The 21784-nt window shown below is 43.5% G+C and overlaps 1 protein-coding gene across 4 annotated transcripts in view; it reads right to left on the reverse strand.

Moving 5' to 3' along the window:
• Positions 1-21784, reverse strand: part of LOC132830705 (protein AF-10-like) — a 189277-nt gene that overhangs the window by 14487 nt on the left and 153006 nt on the right. For all 4 annotated transcript variants that reach the window (XM_060848525.1, XM_060848523.1, XM_060848522.1 and 1 more), the window contains 5 exons: positions 16457-16529; positions 14909-15039; positions 13847-14035; positions 11265-11353; positions 8892-9280 (listed from right to left, as the gene is read on the reverse strand). In XM_060848525.1, coding sequence (XP_060704508.1) covers positions 8892-9280; positions 11265-11353; positions 13847-14035; positions 14909-15039; positions 16457-16529 — 871 coding nt within the window. The remainder of the gene's footprint in view (positions 1-8891; positions 9281-11264; positions 11354-13846; positions 14036-14908; positions 15040-16456; positions 16530-21784) is intronic.

The following is a 21784-nucleotide window of genomic DNA, read 5'->3' on the forward strand; positions in this document are numbered from 1 at the left end:
ACATTCCATAACTTCCATGTCCTTCTCCACAGTTAATATTGATGCAAAGTACTCATTTAGTATCTCCCCATCTCCTGTGGCTCCACACAAAGGGCGCCTTGCTGATCTTTGAGGGCCCTATTAGCTCCCTAGTTACCATTTAGTCCTTAATGTATTTGTAAAAACCTCTAACCCTATTTACCAAAGCTATCTCATGTCCCCTTTTTGCCCTCCTGATTTCCCTCCTAAGTACACTCAAACTGCCTTTATAGTGTAATGATTCACTTGATCTCTCCTGTCTATACCTGACATATGCTTTCTTATTTTTCTTAACCACACCCTCAATTTCTCTCGTCATCCAGCATTCCCCACACCTACCAGCCTTTCCTTTCACACTAACTGGAATATAATTTCTCTGGGCTCTCGTTACCTCATTTCGAAAGGCTTCCCATTTTCCAGCCATCCCTTGACCTGCAAACATCTGCACTCAATCAGCTTCTGGAAGTTCTTGCCTAATGCCGTCAAAATTAGCCCTCCTCCAATTCAGAACTTCAACTTTCAGATCTGGTCTATCTTTTTCCATCACTATTTTAAAAACTAACAGAATTATGGTTGCTGGCCCCAAAGTGCTCCCCCACTGACACCTCAGTCACCTGCCCTGCCTTATTTCCCAAGAGTAGGTCAAGTTTTGCAACTTTTGAATACTGAATCAGAAAATGTTCTTGTACACTCGTAACAATTCCTCTCCATCTAAACCCTGAACACTATGGCAGTCCCAATCTTAGTTTGTAAGTTAAAACCCCCTGCCATAACCACCCTGTTATTCTTCCAGAATCTTAGGACAGATGATCAAAAGTTTGCTCAAAGAAGCAGGCTGAAGGTGTACCCTTAAAAGAAGGAAGAGTGGTCAAAGTGGGAAGATTTTGAGACGGAATTCCAGAGTTCAGGATATAGGCAATTGAAGGTACAACAACCAACTGTGAAGCAATTATATTTGAGAATGCTCATGGGGTCAGAATTCAAGGAGCACAGATATTTTGGTGAGTAGCACCACTGCAGCAGATGACAGATCTCTTGTTTAGCACAAGACACAGTTTAGTGAATGTATAGATCGCCCTCTGTAGGCTGCTTAGGGAGAAAAGAAAATTAGCATCAAGCAGCACAAGCTGGTTTGAAATTATTCATTGCAGAACTTCGATGTTACAGGATGATAACATCATTGACAAAGCCAGCAATTACTGCCCACTCGAGAAGGTGCCACTAGCTAGGCTACTGCAGCTGTATTTCAGGGTTAACCACATTGATATGTATCTGCAGTCACATGGAGGCCAGACTTGGTACGGCTAACAGATTTCCTTCTACAAAGGGTTTAAAGAACCAGATGGGGTTTTATGACAATTTGGTTATTACCATTGATGAATGTCAGCCTTTTACTTCATATTTATTCAATTAATGGAACTTAAATCCCTCGGCTGCCCTGGTAAAACGTGAACCTTTCTCTTGGGGTCATGATGCAAAAACCCTTGGATTGTTAATCTAGTTAACATAACCATAACCCACCCATCACATATCTGACATTAAGTGGAGCCATTTCTGTCATTAAGTGGTGCAGAAAAGAAACTAAAGCATTACATTGGACTGTCAATTGAAATTGCAGATTGAAGATGAAAAGTAGGATCTCCGCAGAGTTGAGATGGAGTTTGACACGTGAAGGACAGTTTTTTGAGAAGTTCACACATGTTGCCATGTCTATTTACTTCCATTAGAGGGAGGTCTGCTCGCCAGATAGCTCATTATGAACCTCTGGTGGCTGCGGCAGGTACTGCAGCATTGCACCATCTCATCAAAATCAAAGTCTTCTGGTTCTCCTGAATGAGGTGATAAGCTGCCTTCTTAAATCATGGCAACTCCCGTTGATTCTCATTTTTGACACTAATCAATAGCTTGTCTGATGGTTTCATAGGGAATTGAAAAGTCAACCATGGTCTGCAGTCACATACAGGTCAGACTTAACATAGAAAAATACAGCGCAGTACAGGCCCTTTGGCCCTCGATGTTGCGCCGATCCAAGCCCATCTAATCTATACTAGCCCACTATCCTCCATATGCCTATCCAATGCCCGTTTAAATGCCCATAAAGAGGGAGAGTCCACCATTGCTACTGGCAGGGCATTCAAAAAATGGAAGATTCCTTGTCAAGAATGGAAGATTCCTTTCTTGAGGGGGAGTTCACGACTCCTTGAAATTTGGTCACTGGAAGTGTTCCTAGCTTTTTTATTCCACATGTACTTAATGAACCGAATTTATGATTCACTTTCATTTACCATGATGGGATTTGTATTTATATCTGCTCTTCGGAGGGTCGGTGTGGACTTGTTGGGCCAAAGGGCCTGTTTCCACACTAAGTAATCTAATCTAATTTAATCTAATCACTCACCTAGGTTTCTGGATTGCTCACTTACTAATATAACCACCCTCGGTGCAGCATAAAGACTTCCAAATTTCAGGCAAATTTTTAAGACAAGATTTTGGATTCTTAAGCCAAGTTCTTAAGGTTCTGTGCTATTGGTCAAACATCTCAGTGCTCTCATTCAGAGTTGGGCATCTGCCTGCTGTTATTTCTAACAGCTCATTCCAACTCTTCTGGATTAACTGCTCATTTGTGGTAATGTTACCCGATTTAGTTGTAACAGGTTTGGCCATGGTGATTTTAAAGTAAATTATTGTATGAAGCTCCTTGAAAAACTCTTAAAATGAAGGGCAGATACAGATTAATATTCCAGTTCTGAGGAAGGGTCACTTGGCCCAAAACGTTAACTCTGATTTCTCTGCACAGATGCTGCCAGACCTGTTGAGCTTTTCCAGCAATTTCTGTTTTCGTTCCAGGTTTTTAAGCATTTGGCAAAAAAGCTGGGGGAGGCATGAGGTAAAGATTTTTGAAACAGCAAGCTGTTGTGATCAGGAACGCACTTCCTGAGTGGGCAATGGAAGTAGATGCAGGAATAATGTACAAAAGAAAATTGGATATAACGACTCGGAGAAAAAAATAATCCCAATTCTGTGAGGAAGGAGCAGGAGAATGGGACTAATCAGATAGATCTTTAAAGAGCAGGCACAGACAGTGGATTGAATGATCTCCTTTAATGCTACATCATTCTATGTAGTGACATTCTCTTCATTACAGACCAAGACCAGGCAGGCTGTCTCACATGACGGGAGAGGCCATTTCTGAATCTTTTATATCGTTCATTCAGATACTTACCCATGCTGACAGTGAAGAGCAAGGGGTTCAGCTGTTCTGACTCCTGCTCTCCCAAGCCATCATTTATTTCAAATCACAGAGTCTTATTTGCACAATATGACATCACCCGACTTGCCAAAGGGCAGCAATTACTCACTCCTGATAAAAATTCAAATTAAAGCACCCTCAGCTAGCAGCAGGACTGAGATAGACAGATCATAGTCCTACATTAAACACTGAATCATCAGGTTAGTTTGCTGATTACAAATACTGGACTATCTTTGGGAACTATGCTCAAATATTCAAACCTCCTAACAAATCCATCGATTAATTCAGACAAAAAATATACTTGCATGCTCTCAACAAGAATAATCCAAAATTATCCCAGATCCCACACTACGTCTTGCTGGCGTATTCCGTTCACTTAACAGCAGACTCCTCGTGGATCTGCATAGACAACCCATTTAGCCTCAATGTTAAAGTTCTGCACCTATGCTTTCAAATTCCTCCATTGTCTCATCCTTCCTATCGATGTAACCTTCTCCAGTCCAACAATCACCCCATTCTTGCCTTTCACACATTCATGTCTTCCCTCTCCCAATCTCTGCCTTTAGCTGCTAAATGAAAGTCTCAACTCCCTCACTAATGCTCTCTGCCTTCCTTCAACACCTTGATGAAAGATTAACCCTTTGCCTAAGCTCCTCCATTCTAATCTCCCTTTTGCTGGTTCAAGATCAATTTCTTTTGTCAGGTTATGCTCACACGAAGCACAATGGGATGTTTTGTAGGTACTGTGCTGCAAAACCATTTATCCAAAAACTGGCAGTGTCTAAAATGTGTAATTTCTTTGTAATCTTCCATGCAATTTTAATTGAATAGAATCTAAATAAAAAATAAACTTCCTGGGCAATTTTGTCAGGATCTGCATTGGCACGATGTTGCTCCTGACTAGTTACAGGATTTTCTGCTTTGGATATGGCTCCAACCAACTAAGCTCAACACTCCCCACCCTAAACCTCCTCTGTCCTGCTTGACCCCAACTACCCAAAGCCTTACCATTCACTTCAAAGCCAAGAGGTTATCCATCATGGATTCAAACCTGAGGGTGCCTGATTTCAGGTAGTGTACCTGTGCTAGCTCAAAGGCAAGATTAGTAAGATGCTAGAAAAGCACAGCAGGTCAGGCAGCATCTGAGGAGGAACAGGAAAACTGACGTTTCGGGCAAAAGCCCTTCATCAGGAATGAGGCTGGGATCCTCCAGGTTCGAGAGATAAATGGGAGGGGGTTGCGGATGGGGAGAAGGTAGCAAGGAGTGCAATAGGTGGATGGAAGTGATAGGTCGTAGAGGTGGGAAAGAAGATTGGCAGGTAGGACAGGTCTTGAGGATGATGCTGAGCTGGCAGGTTGGAACTGGGGTGGGGGGGGGAGAGAAATGAGGAAACTGGTGAAGTCCACAGTGATGCCCTGGGGTTGAGGTATTCTGAGGCGGAAAATGAGGCATTCTTCCTCCAGGCATTGGGTGGTGAGGGAGTGGCGGGAGGCCCAGGACCTGCATGTCCTCGGCAGAGTGGGAGGGGGAGTTGAAATGTTCAGCCACAGGGCGGTGAGGTGCAAGCTGTTGTTGCCACGTCCAGGAAAAAAGCAATGAACGGCAGTCAGAACATTCTGACCTTCCCGCCCATCTGCACAGTCATTGTTTTAACATTAGCTGAGGCACAGAAAGATGACATGATCAGAGGTCACACAGAGCAGTCAAGTGCTGATGAATTGTGATTTCCATGCGGAGGAAGTGGGCAGACATGAAGTGAAACCCAAGGCCAGTTGAGCCCAGACTGCTGTGTCTGTGCATACTGAGACCTGGACATTTGCTACACTCCCAGCCAGTTAGGTTTGTCAAACTTCCAGGATTGTTCTACAAGCTCCACAGGTGCCAGCTGTGCCTCAGTGCACTGCATATTCACCTCAGAGTCGAAAGGTTATGGACTTGAGTCAAACTCTAGAGATTTGAGAACAAAAGTCTCATCAGATACTTGAGTAAGACAATGCCACAATGTAAGTGCAAACCTTTCTCTTTTATTGTTTATTAATCTCTGGACAAAGCTCCAGGTTTCAGACCAAGGCTCATGTAATAAACATCCAGGGATCGTCCACCAAGGATTGGCAACTGATGTGGCCGCATCTTTAATGATTCTTACCAAGGTGGACCTCTATTGTTCTAGATCTGAAGAGAAAACCCAAAATGTTTCAATATTCCCAAACTCTCAACCCTCAAACATTGTGTTGATCTTCCACCAAGTTGTGTGCACTTGTCTTTAACAGTGAATCAGCCAACTATCTGAGCTTCAAGTGGGCATTTAGACAGTGGATTGATAGATTAGAAATCTGCTTTCACAGTACACTGGGGCAAATACACCTCCAAAATCCCCAAATGCCATGGAAAATTCAATCACAGTGGCAAACACTCAGAGAAAAGTCACACTCGTAAGCAGAATGGACAGAATCTCTGAGGGGTTGCAGCTCCATTGCAGGTTGGTTCTCTCTTACATTTGCTCCTGATCCATCTCTAGTGAGTTTAGTGGGGAAGAAGCAGCCTGTGATTGGATGAGCAGTGAATAGGTTAAAGAAATAGGATAGTGAGCAAACTGCTGGCAATGCACAAAGGCCAGAGAGCCACATTTCAGAACTGCAGGGAGTAGGGTAGGGTTGGCAGGATACTGATGTGGAGGCTGGTGGAAACAAAGAGGCGAGATACAGTGCTGGGGGAAAGGGGTTGGTTGCAAGGGCTTTGTGGGGAGCGAATACGGTCAATTCTGAAATCTAAATCTAAGATTCAGTAAAATGGACAAACGACTGCGTGATGAAAGTATTCCAACTGTGTGCATTCATGGGCGGCATGGTGGCTCAGTGATTACACAGCTGCCTCACAACACCAGAGACCTGGATTCGACTCCCTGCCTTGGTTGACTGTCTGTGTGGAGTTTGCACATTCTCCCCGTGACTGCGTGGGTTCCCTCTGGGTGCTCAGGCTTCCTCCCACAATCCAAAGATGTGCAGGTCAGGTGGATTGGCCATGCTAAATTGCCCATAGTGTTAGGTGCATTAGTCAGGGGTAAATATAGGGTAGAGGGATGGGTCTGGGTGGGTTACTCTTCAGAGGGCCAGTGTGGACTTGTAGGGCCAAAGGGCCTGTTTCCATTCTGTAGGGAATCTATCTAATCTAAACTATGACAGTTGTGAAAGATATGTTTAGGATGCTAGCTTTTTTACATGCAGAAGTATGTCTGATAATTTGAAACATTTTGCTACCTTGTGCTGTCGTCTTGTGCCAATTTAAATATTGTCCTGTCTAAGAAATTAGCACTTTCCCAATGTGCTATGGCATTAAATTTAATGTGGGATTGGCAATTATTGAAGATGTTGATGAATTCTTCTAATTCTGCTTCTGAGATAATCACTGCATAAATTAGCCATCAGTACTCAATGTATTTTAACAGACTATCTTAATAAAGGAGTTAGTGACAATGAAAAATGAGCGTCCCAAAACCAAAATGCAACCCTCATGAAAAGCTCAAGACGAGCCCTTAGGTATAATAAAAATGTGCCATTATTGCTCGTGTGTAGATGGTTATCAAGCCTGATACTACCCCCATTCAGACTCCATGTAGCCATATTCTTCTACAGGAGTCATTGGACAGTGCACAGAATTCAGTTACCACGATCAACACTGGCCCAGGCGGATGGAGATTAACGTTCTTACTGGTGCTCTAATTGAATACTGGCCAGGAATTCAAGGTGCAAACAGGCCGTTACCCTATCCCGCATTGCTGTGAAAGTAGAGATTTCTGTGGTCAGGCCTCTGACGTGTGACTTGAACCAACAACCTTTCGACTCACGACTGCCTCTGCCACCCACTGAGGCACGGCGAAGGTGTGTGCTACCAGTTCCCCATAACCGGGTAGTTCTGCATGTTCTCCCCAGAGCCCTTGGTCAATTGGTAACCCTCAGTAACACTAAAAATAGTATATCCTCTTGACCATTACCTCATTGCTATTTGTGGGAACTTGCTGTGCAGAAATTGATTGGTCACTTCCCTAATAGGTAGGGAAACCTTGAGAAATGGTTTGAGGAAAAGTTGATGGTTTGGCCCATGACCATTAGAGTTTAGGGAATGAGCAGCGATCTTACTGAAACATGAAATTCCAAGGAGACTTCACAAGGAAGATGTTGGGAGGAAGTTGTCCCTGGTGGGAGGAGCATAGCCTCTAGGGAGTAAAGTTTCAAAACAAAGGATCTTAGATTAATGATGAGATGAGGAGAATTATTTTCTCTCAAAGGGTCACTAGATTTTGGAATTCTCTTCCTCAGATAGCAATGGAGGTTTGTCAGTAATTTATTTTCTTTATAGAATTCCCAGTGTGGAAACAGGCCATTCAGCCCAACATTCTGGATCAGTGGTGCTGGAAGAGCACAGCAGTTCAGGCAGCATCCAACGAGCAGCGAAATCGACATTACGGGCAAAAGCCCTTCATCAGGAAGGGCTTTTGCCCGAAACGTCAATTTCGCTGCTCGTTGGATGCTGCCTGAACTGCTGTGCTCTTCCAGCACCACTGATCCAGAATCTGGTTTCCAGCATCTGCAGTCATTGTTTTTACCTATTCAGCCCAACATGTCTACACTGACTCTCTGAAGAGCAACCCCCTACCCTATCCCTGCAACCCTGCATTTCCCACGGCTATCACACCTAACATAGACATGGGCAATTTAGCATGGCCAATCTACCCAACCTGCACACCTTTGGACTGTGGGAGGAAACCAGGGCATCCGGCAGAAATCCACACAGAAACGGGGAAAATGTGCAAACTCCACACAGACAGTCGCCCGAGGCTGAAATCGAACCCAGGTCCCTGGCGCTGTCAGGCAGCAGTGCTAACCACTGAGCAACTGTGCTGTCTAGCTAATCAAGGATTAGCTAGAGTCATTTTTGATTGTAATGGAAGTCAATGATTACGGGTGAAAGGTAGGTAAATGGAGGCTTGGCCAAATAAAAATCAAACGTGATCTTTTGTTTGTTTGTTCATGGGATGTTGGTGTCACTGTCTAGACCAGCATTTATTGCCCAAACACAATTGCCCAGAGGGCAGCTGTGTCAATCACATTGTTGTGGATCTGGAATTATATATAGGCCAGACCAGGTAAGGTTAGCAGATTTCCCTCCATAAAGATCATTAGTGAACTAGATGTGTCTCCACGACCCTTGCCAGTGGTTGTCAGCCATATATTCCAGATTTTATTGAATTCAAATTCCACCATTTGCCACGGTGGGATCTGAACCCATAACACCAGATTATTGACCCAGGGTTCTGGAATACTAGTGCAGTGACAATATCAGTATGTCACAGCCTCCGCAGAGTAGGCTTGAGGACCTGCACAATCTACTCCTGCTCCTATTCTGATTTTAAGATTACAACCAGTGACTACATTTTGGGATGCACAAAGATGCCTTTACAAAAGGCGCCTTCCACACTGCACAATGACACAGCCTGTCATGAATGTCCTGTCCCATTGTCCTTTTTTTCCTGAGTACAGAACGAATACATGGTTATCTGATTAGACACCGACAGCAGCCTGCGAGTGAGGCCTAGCTGTCCAGAGAAAATTGAGGTAATCTGACCTGTTAGAGAGGCTGGTTAGCGGTGGAACATTAAGGGATGCAGATGTATGTGGGAGGGAGTTATGGATCGATGCCACAGATGCAGGCGATTGGTTGACACCATTCAATGGACCGACAATACCGTTGCTGGTCAACTGGTTTCCTGGAGGGCATCCCATCATCCCGCCCATCGTTGGCGTGGTGGAGAAGGCGGTAGTTGCCATGGAAACTCCAGTGCTCAGGCTTCCCACGCAGGTCCTGGTTAGGCCATTGACCTGCTGCTGAATTCCAGTCATGCCTGGGATTTGGAGTGAGACCGGACTTTGTTGAAGTGGAGGGAGAGGAAGAGGTGGGGTACTCTGTAAAGAGGAAGATGAACTGCTTCTACTGTGGCAACCAGAGCGGAGATCCTACAGAAAGGGAGAGAAAGATCCAATTAAACTCCATGGTGGGAATGAGTCAATTATCTGACTGAACCCTCAAACAACCCTCAAATGTTCAGAATTAACGCGTTTCCAGAACACCTTATTAAATTTCTCCACTAAGAAAAGTGCTCTTCACCCATAACAAAGAACACTGAGAAGAGACCTGATCAAGGTCCGTTAAATGATCAAAGCATTCGAACGGTTGATGTGAAAACTCTGGGTTTGTTGGCAATCTACAACTCTGGGCCTCCAACACAAAACAGTTCTGACTAAATCCAACAAGGAATTCAAAAGAAGCTTCCTTATGCTGTGAGTGACAAGAATGTGGAATGAGCTACCGTGGGACACAGCCTGGAGACACTCAGAGGGAAGCTTAATAAATGCAGGAGAAAGGAACTGAAGGGTATGCAGCTTGTGTGAGACAATGCTTGTGAAGAATATGAATGCTAGTTTAGGATTGCTGGGCTGAATAGCCAGTTACTGTGCTGAACAACAAGGCTAGATGATGTATGGGAACAAATATCCCTACCAAGGTCCATCAGCCACACTGGGGAATGTATTGCCATTCCCTCCCTATGGCTGGGTTAAAATTTTGGAACTCCCTAATAGCTCTGTGGGTGTCTCTACATCCCAACAACTCCAGTGATTCAAGAAGACAGCTCACCACCACCTTCTCAAGGAGCAACTACGATGGGTAATAGATGCTGGCCCAGCCAGCAACACCCAAATCCCAATATTAAAAGACGTCATATATTAAAATAACCTTTGTCAGAAGTCCAATCACCATAACGTAGGCAAATATTATGCACAGCAAGATTCCACTCAGCAAGGATGGATGACCCAATAAGTTGGTATTGGTTTGCAGAGGAAATGGTAAGACTTGACACCCAAAAACTACCAAAGTGCCAGAGAGTGAGGTTTCTGCACACATTCACCTCTCCCCTCCTGTACTCCCACAAGTTTCTTTCTCCATCACTAATGGACATGCCTTGGCCCTGAGCTAAGGAAGCCCTCTACAAGGCTCTCAGCCTCACCAACTATCTCGTCTCCTTTCAGGGGCACATCAAAACCTCCCTGTTTGACCAAGCTTTTGGTTGTCTTGCCAAATAGCCCGTTAGATGATTCAGTGTCATGTTCTGCTTGATAATACTCCTCAAAGCGCCTTGCCATATTTTATCATGTTAAACACACTACACAAGTGCAGGCTGTTGTTGCTGTCAGACTAGTCACCTTCCCACAAATCTTTCCACTACACACGTTTCTCCAAGACAGGAGATTGAAAATATCTTTCAAAAACAGCAGATGGGAGCAGAGTTTAATACTTCATCTTTGTACCTTGGACACTGCAGATCTCATTCACCATTACACCAATGTTTTGGCATCAAACAAAGACAATATCATATTTAATTCAAGTTGAGAATTCTGCCACAGTCTCCTTAAATGTCATGTATAAAAAGTTTCAATTTTCTGATGATTCTTCACTTCATGGAGATTGAAATTGAACTATGCCATTCAGTCCTTTTGAATCTCTGCTATCATCATTTAGTTGGATCACTGATTTGTATCTTTAATGTGACACCCAGCCTTGGTTCCTGTCAAGTTGCTTAACAAAAGCCCATCAATCTCAGTTTTGGTTTCTTCAGTTGAGTTTCCTGCTCCCATTCTACCTCAGATTTTGGTGGTGGGATGCGTGGGGTGGTTTGGTGGGAGTTCTCCATTTCCAATACCCTTTGTGTGATGTAGACTTTCCTGATATCACGTCCACCCCACCAAACAGCCTCTCTGTTCAAGGTTATGTCCCCATGTTCGGGGCTCCCTAGCCGAAACTCACTGCGAAATGTGTTGAATTATGTACAAAACGGTTTGCTGCAGATGGAGCAAAAATGCATCTGATTGAACAGAATATTGCAAGCTATTAGACCCCAAGGTGCAGGAAATATCGGACACCCTTAGCCGGCATATTAAATACCTCTGATGATGCGGAGAGCGAGTTCTCGGTTATGAAACTGCCTTTTGAGGGGGGACTCTTACTGCTGTTCAGCAACTCAGAGCTGCAAGCTGCATCCAGGGGAAAAAAAAGAGAAAGATACTGATTAACGATCAACCAAAACCACTCTTAATGATCAGAATGTGCCTCTCTGCACACTGTGCCTACAACAATGTAGTAGGACTCACCAAGTGAAGTAAAATCTCAATCCAATTGCAAAGAAGCCAAAGACAAAAAAAATCTTTCTTTGAGACAAACCTCACATCACATCTGGCGGGATGTTCCAAAGTGCTGCACATCTGAGAAACATATCTCTGAAGTACAGTCTCTGTTATTCCATTGTAATATGGACCTCATGTGTGCATAGCAAGATCCCACAAGCAATCATAGAGACCAGAAAATTTGTTTGTTGAAGTGTGGTGTGTGGCATGAATGAAATGTGGATCTAGAAAACACCCTTGATTTAAATCAAACCATGGGATCTTCAATGATGGAAGAAGTCAACAGGCCCCTGCATTTAATATCTCCTTTAAAAGTCACACCATCAATTGTGGTGAGATCAATTAACCGGACTTTCTGATCTGGATTCCCAAATAAAATCCTCACTTTTGGTTCTTTTGCCAATGGAACTTAATCCGTGTCCTCTGGTTATAGACCCTGCTGCTAATCGGGGTTTTGAGTATCATACTGAAACCACACCATTCACCTGTTTGTGAAAATTACAGGTTGACAGACTTGCTTATTAAATTAGATTAGATTCCCTACAGTGTGAAAACATGCCCTTCGGCCCAACAAATCCACACCGACCCTCAGAAGAGTAACCCACTCAGACCCATTTCCCTCTGACGAATGCAGCTAACACTATGGGTAATTTAGCCTGACCAATTCACCTGACCTGCACATCTTTGGACTGTGGGAGGAAACTAGAGCACCCGGAGGAAACCCACGCAGACACGGGGAGAATGTGCAAACTCCACACAGTCAGTCGCCTGAGACAGGAATTGAATCTGGGTCCCTGCTGATGGGAGGCAACAGTGCTAACCACTGAGCCACCGTGCCACCCCCTTATAAAGGACCATTGTTACTTTCTGTGACCTCTGTACGTGGACTGTCCTCAATAAGTTCGACTGCATTTCTATGACATGGCATTTTTGCGAGTGTTTTACTTGGCCATACACTTCTATTCTATGCACTGCCACATGAAAACCCCGGACCCAATACCGTTAGTGTAACTTTCATGACCTCTTTTCGATTTATACACGATGTGGAGGTGCCGGTATTGGACTGGGGCCAACAAGGTCAGAGGTCACACGATTGCACTGCTCCGAAAGCTTGTAATTTCACATAAACCTGTTGTGAGATTTCTGACCTAGGTTTGTAAAGTCAGTCAGCGAAGGAGGCAATTCAGCCCACTTTGCTAATGCTGCCTCAATGAAGAGTTTTTCAATTAGTCCCACTCCCTTATTCTTTCTCTGTAGATCAGCAATTTTTTTTTTGTTTTTGACTATTTATCTCCTTTGGAACATTACGAAGTAATCTTTCTCATCATTCTTTAATGCAGCACATTGTAAATCATCATAACTCAGTACTTAAAGAAAGGAAACCCTCACATCTTTTCTCAGATTCTTTTTCTAATTATTTTAAATCTTTGCCCTCTGATCCCTAATTCCCCCCGCCAACAAAATCAGTTCACCGTGATTTACCAAGTAATAAGTCAAAGCTCTTCACAATTTGGACTGTTTCCATTAAACCTATTCTTAACTGATCTGTTAAAATGAAGCCAATGCCAGCTCCTCTCTTCTGTCCTCATAATGGAGGTTCCTCACCCTGGCTGCCATTCTGGTCAATCTCTTCTGCACCTTCTCGCAACTATTATGTCCCTCATAAAGCCATCCAGAATTGAAAGCGATTCACTACCCTGTGACTAAACAAATTACTCCTCATCAGTGTCTTAAATGGCCTGCGCCTTATTCTAAGATCACGTCCCCTCATTTCAGAGTCACCAGTCTGGGGCCACATCCCACCTGTACCCACCATGTCACGTCCTGTAACATCAGTGAGATCACCTCTCATTCTTTGAAACACACGGTCCAATTTCCTCAATCTCTCCTGTTAAAACAATTCTAGAATCCAGGGATTAAACTGATGAACCTCTGCTGAACTCCATCCATGGCAAGTACATCTTACTCAGATAAGCGCAAAGAAGTGGACAATACTCAATATGAAGTCTCACCAAACTCTATAATAACTATACATAATATACATAAAACCCTTTATAGCAATAACCACTATACGACTCTTTCTGACTGAGATGAACAGTGTACATACACATATCTGTGTGGGTCAGGTTGGTTGAATTGTAGAGTCATTTGCCTTCCATTATTGGTTGCAAGTTGGCTGTTTCTCCTTGGCCAAATCTGCAGTAAAGGATTATTCTGGCACCACAAGTGAAATCTCAGTTGACATCGGCTAAGAGCACCTAATGATAATCCTGACTGGGCCATTCATTAAGTGCATCATCCAGTTAAGCTCTCGTGTTACTCAGCAGAGAAAAGCATTCTTACCATTCTGGGAGGTCATTAAATGTGCCTGGGAGGACGGACCATTGCTGGATGTCACACTTGCAAAAGGGATGGAGAGCTGGACATTCAGCAGCTGAAGACGCTCTTTCTTTGCAGAGAGATTCATGATCTGTTCCTGTAAGCGTCGGTTATCTAACTGAAGCAGGTGTAATGATTTTAACATGTCCACAACTAGAGGATGAAAAACAAAAATCAGCATCTTGCTTCTCTCTCCAAAAAGGGAACAAGTTCTATCCAAAGCAATAAAAGCTGCCACACTGTACATCTTCGCTATGTTTTCTCCCACTTTCCTGAAGATGTAAATCCTAGCTCGCTCAAGTAGCCATTTGTCTTTGTACCTAAGGTGGTGAGCGCTGGCCGAAAGGGCTTGCATTTAGGTGGTATCTTCAGCCAAATAAATATCGCAAAGTGCATCACAATACAAAAATGAGGTGGGATTGGAAGCTAGAGGGCACAGAGAGACTGCACCCAGATACAGAAAGATTAAAGGAGTGGGTGACAAGCTGTGGGATGGTGAGTAACAGGGAAGCATGAGGTCATTCACTCTGACAGCAAGAATTGAGAAGCAGAATGCAAATTATAAGGCTCAAAATCTTTATAGGTTGATGTTCAGAGAAATTAGTGTGTACTTGTACACAGGAAAAGCTATTCAATTCGTCATTCCTCTACTCCTTCCCAATAGCCCTTTGATAGGTATTTACTTCCCTTTCCAATATCAGTTCTGGATCTGCCTCGAGCCTTTCAGCCAATGCATTCTAGATCACAGCAAGTTGCTGCACTGAAAAACTGAGTCTCATGGCTCTTTTGCCAAAAACCATCATCTCGCGTCTTCTGTTCATCAACCCTTCTACTAAGTGAAACAGATTGTCCTCAACTTTGCTATCAAAACCAATCATGACTTTCGATGGACCTAATATATCTTTCTTTAATCTTCCAGAGAGTAAGATTACAAGAAGCACCACACACATCCTCACCAGACCATCACGCACAGACAGAGTGTACAGCAGGACGTTGCTACCCCCAATACAGTGGGTCAGTACTTACTGTCAATGCCTCCCTCTCCACTCCAGTGCTTGTCCAGGAGCTCCTCTATGTTAGACGTTGTTTGTGGTACATTCTCCAGCTGACTCGGTATGGTCTGATCGTACAACATGGACAAGCCGCCAATGGGTGAGCTGTAATGTTGAGGAAAGAAAAGTGATGAGAGCTGGAACTCCAAAGAAACAAAGTAAGGAATGGGCAGATGGGTTTTGGACAAAATCAAGTTTGGGGGAATGGGGTGGCTCGTGAACGACAGGAGGCTGGCCTCAGTTACACTGGAATTGTCAAGTCTCAAATAACTAAAGTCATGGATAACAAATTAGCTGAGGCAGAAGCTTGGTTACCAATATTACAGAGGTGGAAATAAGGGCCAATGACGTGAATATGTATTTTGAATCCAGTCTCTTGGTCCAAAGATTGAAAACAGTCTTCTCTAATTTTTCTTTTGTGGGACATGGGGCTCTATTGGTGAACCAGCATTTATTATCCATCCCTTGTTGCCCTTGAGAATCATAAGATCTTACGGGAAAGAAGGAAGCCATTCAACCCACTGTGTCTGTATTAGCTCCTGAAAGAGCTAGCCAGTTACTCCCATTCTCTGGCCTTTTCTCCATAAACCTCCAAAGGAGGTGGTGAGCTGCCTTCTTGAACAGCTGCAGTCCACAGGCTGGAGGTTGACCCACAATGCCTTAACAGAGGGAATTTCGGAGTTTTCACCAAGCAACAGTGAAGGAATGTAATATATTTCCAAGTCAGGATGGTGAGTGACTTGGAGGGGATCTTGTAGATGGTCCTGATTCTATGAATCTGCTGCCCTTGTCATCTAGATAGCAGTAGTCGTGGGTTTGGAAGGTGCTGTCTAAGGAGCCATGATGAATTTCTGTCGTGCATCTTGGAGATAGTACACACTGAGCATCAGTGGAGGAGAGGGCGTATGTATGTGGATGTGGGCTACCAGTCAAGCAGGCAATTTCAGACAGTCGCTGGGGTGGAAAATGAGTCAGTAGATAGGTCACGCACCTTGTGATTCGGAGCTAAAATCAAAGGCCTAGATGTTCCCAACATTTAGTTGGAGGAGGTTTTTGCACACCCTCATTTCGTAACAGTTTCTATCCTTCTCTTGTTAGAATACTGAATGGACTCTCAAACTTTTAACATTTGCCTGTACCTGTGTTTTTGTTTTTACCTATTATTTACTTATTTATGCTACATAACTCTGTGATCTGCCTGTATTGCTCGCAGACAAAGCTTTTCACTGTGCCTCGGTACACGTGACAATAAATTCAATTCAATTCCACCCCCCCCCCAGATACAAATGCTGAATGAGCAATGTAATGAATCTGAGATGGTGGTGAATTATGTTCCCTCTAACTTTTCCTGCAGGTGCTCAACTCTCCAAGGTCCATGCGCAGCGGTGTCTTCTGGGACTGGGGATCAATTCTTAAAGATCCTAGTGTTGCCAAATTGCCCCAGAAAGGTTTTAATGTGACTTGGTTCAATGTGCATCTTCATGTATTAAGACAAAGGAATGCAAAGTAAAGAAAGATTTACGTTGGAGATAGGCTCCCCCTGGATGAACTGCCTCTGCAGACAAAACTGCAATCGTTGTCGTCCAGATCCGGTTCTGCAAAACAAACAAGATTGGGGAGTACAGTCAGGTTCTTAGAACAAAGGTTTGTATACATGGCCAGCCTTCGGTCTTATGCTTTGCCCGATTAGTGCTGCTCCAGCCTGACAAGCATTTGAGAACTCTGCTCCTCAAAGTCCAGGTCCTCATGTATCTCCCACTTCTTTCAGCCCATCACCGCTTCCTGTGCCTTCTGCCACCTGGACACCAAGTTCAGAAATCCTTCCCTAAACCTCTTCATCCTGCTCTCTTCCTGAAACCAATATCTTTGACCAACATTTTGGGTACCTACCCAAATGTTCCATTGACCAGGAATTATTTTTATTTGCCTGATTACTCTTGAAGATGTAGCATTGGAACAATTTATTCCATCAAAAGTATTATAAGGAGCTTATGTGGAAGCTTAAAGTGACTTGAATAATGGCAAAATAATGCAAATGCTGGAAACCTGAAAATGTTGATGAAACTCAGGGGCTGTGCTGCAGACAGAAACAGAGTTAATGTTTCAAGTCAGACATGACCCTTCTTCAGAACTGTCCTGAGGTCTGCACAAGGCAGAAACAAGCATGGCTATTCATGTGTGTAGGCTGAATCAGTTAAGGGACTACCAATGTACAAATACTGTTAATAACCATGGGTGTATCAATAATGATAAACCTGGGAATTACAGACCTGGGAGCCTGACAGTAGGGGTGGGTAAGTTGTTGGAGGGGATTCTGAAAGATAGAATTTATATGTATTTGGAGAGGCAAGGACTGATTAGGGATAGTCAAGTGTGGCTTTGTGCTCTGCCCTCATCAATCTTTGTGTTCTCCAAAACTCAGTCAAATTATCATGTGTCGCTAACTTGATTGAGTTTTGGAGAACACAAATAAAAAGATTAATGAGGGCAGAGCAATGGACATTGCTTACATGGATTTTAGTAAAGCCTTTGACAAGGTTCCACATAGTAGATAGGATAGTAAAGATAGATCATATGAGAGTTAGGAAGAGCTTGTCAACTGGATTCAAAATTGCTTTGATGGTAGGAGACAGACGGTGATGGTGGAGACCAGTGGTATTCCACTAGCTTTGCTGCTGGGGCCACTGCTGTTTATCACGTACATAAATGATTTGGATGAGAATTTAAGAGGCTTGGCCAGTAAGTTTGCAGATGACACCTACATTGGTGGTACAGTTGATGGTGAAGAAGGTTATCTAAGATGCAAAGGGCTTTTGATCAATTGGGCCAATGGGCTGAGGAGTAGCAAGATGGAGTTTAATTTGGATAAATGCAAGATATTGTATTTTGGTAAAACGAATGAGGGCAGGACTCATACAGTTAACGGTAGGACCCTGGGTAACATTGTCGAACAGAAAGACTCAGGGGTTCAGATACATAGCTAATTGAAATTTGTATCACAGATAGACTGGTTAAGAAGGCTTTCCTTCAATGCTCAGACTATAGGAGCTGGGACATCATTGAGGTTATAAAGGATATTAGTGAAGGAACTTTTGGAATACTGTGTTCAGTTCTGGTAGGAAGGATATTAAATTGGAGAGGGTTCTGAAAAGGTTTACCAGGATGTTGCAGGGATTGGAGGGTTTAAGATATAAGGATAGTCTTGGATTTTTTTCACTGCAGCGTAGGAGGTTGAGGGTGACCTTACAGAGGTTTATAACATCATGAGGGGCATAGATAAGGTGAATAGCAAAAGTCTTTTCCCTAGGATGGGTGAATTCAAAACTACGAGGCGTACGTTTGAGGTGAGAGGAGAAAGATTCAAAAGGGACCTGAGGGACAATTTTTTCACACCGAAGGTGGTTTGTGTGTCGAACTGTCAGAGGAAGTGATTGATGTGGGTACAATTACAACACTTAAAAGACATTTGTATAAGTTCATGAATAAGAAAGGTTTAGAGGGATATGGGTCAAACTCATGCAACTGGACTAGCTTATTGAGGGAAACATGGTCAGTATGGATGAATTGGACCCAAGGGTCTGTTTCCTTACAATATGACTCTATTTCCCTGGTGTCAGAGAGGGAAATGACCAGGAATTAATTTCCTAATAATCTTCCTGGGAGGGGATACTGGGTTATGCTCGAGGGGAATTTTGTTGGCTGTTTTCTCCCCCCTTTCTTTTGTTCAACTGTATACATTCTATTAAATAATCAGTGTGCATCTGTATAGCACCCTTCACTACCTCAGGATGTCTTCAGAGTGCTTTCCAGAAAACTAGACAATTCTGTAACCACTGTTATAATTTAGGAAATACAACTGCCAATAGATGTGTGCTTTCACCTGCAACAATGACAGACCAACAGGATAACGTGCTTTTATGATACTGACTGAGGGATAAGTATTACCCAGGACACCAGCGAGAAATCCTTTGTTCACTTCCATAAAGTGCCACTGACTGTGTTCTAAACACCTGACAAGGTACACAGGATCTTGGTTATGTATCTCATCTGAAGAATGGCTTAATTGATAGGGGAATGCTCCTGCAGTAATGCACCAGTGTGTCAGTGGGGATCATCTTTTCAAGTTGTCAGTGTGAGTGAGTTAACTCAGTAGCAGTTTCTGGAAGCTCCCAGTATGTCCACATTAACTCACACCATAGGCAACACCATTGTTAACATGGACAAAGACAGAGAGAATACAAAGGGGTTGTAAAAAGGGAGATTGAGCACCAACTTTCAGAAAATAACAACATCCATCTTAATTTGTCTTTAATGTGGTAAATATCCCAAAATACTCCAAAGAAGCATGATTCATCAAATTTGATGCCAAGCCACATGTGATCAAAAGTTTTTTCAAACATTTAAGTTTCAAGGGGTGCATTAATGGAGAGGCGGGATGGCAGTTTTGCTGAGGGAAGAAATCTGAAAACTTGTTTTTAAAAAGATATTCGTTGACGGGACATGGGTATTGCTGGTTGGGCCAGCATTTATTGCCGGTTCCTAGTTGCTCTTGAGAAGATGGTGATGAGCTGAATTCTTGAACTGTTGCAGTGCATATGCTATAGGTAGACTCACAATGCCTTAGGGAGGGAATTCCAGAATCTTGACCCAATTACAATGAAAGAACAGCACGATATGCTTTCAAGCAAGGAGGGCAAATAACTTGGAGGGGAACTTGCAGGTGGTGGCGTGGCTCTGATATTTGCTGCCTTGTCCTTCTGGCGAAAAGTGGTTGTGGGTTTGGAAGGTACTGGCTCAGGATTGTTGGTGAATTTCTAAAATCTATCTTGCAGATAATACACATTGCTGCTACTGAACATCAGCGGTGGAAGGTGTGGATGCTTTTGGATATGGTGCCAATCAAGTGGGCTGTTTTATCCTGCACGGTGTCGAGGTTCTTGAGTGTTGCTGGAGCAGCACCCATCCAGTTAAATGGACTGACTTGTGCCTTGTAGATGAAGAACAAGCTTTGGGGAGTCAGGGGGTGAGTTATTTGCCACAATATTCCTCACCTTTGACCTGCTGTACTAGCCACTGTATCTATGTGGTGAGTCCAGTTGGGTGTCTGGTCAATGGTAATCACTAGGACATTGTGGGGATTCTGGGGTTTCAGTGATGGTAACACCATTGAATGTCAAGGGCAGTGGTGATTAAATAGTCTCTTATTGGAGATGGTCATTGCCCGGCATCTGTGTGGCACAAATGTTACTTGCCACTTGTCTGCCCAAGCCAGAATTTGTCCAGCGCTTGGTGCATTTGAATCAAGAAGATGGTTGGGACTAGGACACTACTCTGAAGAATGCCTGCAGAGATATCCTGGATCTGAGATGATTGACATCCAACAACCATAACCATCTTGCTATGCGCCAGATCTGATTCTAAGCAGTGGAGAGTTTGCCCCCGATTTCCATTGATTCCAGTTTTGCTAGGGCAAACCAATGAACCAATAAAATATGCAAAAGGTTCGAGTTGGTGGAACGTAGACATTCCAAAAGTGGTAGAGGAGGTAACAGAGCTTCTGTGGCCCTCCACTGCAAGGAGCTATCCTTCATCGAGCATTGTAGACTAACAAAAGGTCCAAGGTCCAGGACTGTGTGCTGAGAGACACACTAAAGCTGGGGGCAGCCACTGTGGTTGTCTGAGTTCTTTCAGCCATAGCAATACCAAAGGCCTGGAAACTGCATATCTTCTCAGACTCTGTGCCTAATGAAGAATGTTATGATGCAAATTACGAGCACTGAAAGGCACCTCAGAATGAAACACGTTGTATAGAGAAGTTTATATCTATTGTATTTACTGCAATTTGTAATTTGAAACGTTTTGCCCTCTATCTAGGTAATAGATGTGGAATGTATTTGCTAAATATGAAGGCAATTGCAATTGTACATATTCAAAATGAAACATTTTGTGTACAAATTTTATGAATTAATACTTTTGAAGAAAAAAATAGCTTTATCCCTTCTGATCATTGCCATTATTTCAGATCCTGTTATAAATTACAGGGGAGACTGTGCAATCTCCACACAGACAGTTGCCCAAGGCTAGAATCGAAACCCAGGTCCCTGGTGCTGCGAGGCAGCAGTGCTAACCACTGAGCCACCCATACTACCCCTTAATTTTATACAAATGATGTGGTTTTCATGATATTTTGCCAACTGATCTCTGTGGTGTTGTCACATGGTCTAGGAGGGAATGCTTGGGGCAGCTCATTATGCTAGAAATAAGAACTGCAAATCAAACCCTATCTAATGTCACACAGTTGATCCATTTTGCATTTCCAGGTTCAAACTTGTAATGAAATTTCCCTATGTAAACTTGTTACACTATAATTGTACCTTATTCTGCATAGCTACTAATGGGAAGCAGAAATTTAGAGCGATACTGCTGTAAAAGTAGTTTTCATGGACAGATAAATTTGTAATGTAATTGTTTCAGGTGGATAGCTAAATCTTAGTAAGCAGTGGTATCTTCAAGAGGAGAGGACAGAAAGAAAATGACAGAAAAGGGAGTGGCGGTGAAAGGAGAAGTGGACAGGAAACCAGACGGTGAGGAGAGTGGGGAGTGAAGGAAGGCTGGTAGGAAGAAGCGGGCTGGAGGGGGGAGGGGGGGGGGGGGGGGGGGGGGGGAGGGGGGGGGGGGGGGGGGGGAGAGGGGGGGGGAGGTGGCGCCAATTAAGAATTGCATCGGGGGTTTAAATTCATGTTACTGCATGCGAGCAGATATCTTTCATCCCTGATAATAACAAATGTTCTCTTTTAGGATTTATTTACAAATGAATTTATTCCAAACCTCCTGCTTATAAAATTCAAAC

The sequence above is a fragment of the Hemiscyllium ocellatum genome, chromosome 32 (assembly GCF_020745735.1).
Source record: "Hemiscyllium ocellatum isolate sHemOce1 chromosome 32, sHemOce1.pat.X.cur, whole genome shotgun sequence".
NCBI classification, from domain to species: Eukaryota; Metazoa; Chordata; class Chondrichthyes; order Orectolobiformes; family Hemiscylliidae; genus Hemiscyllium; species Hemiscyllium ocellatum.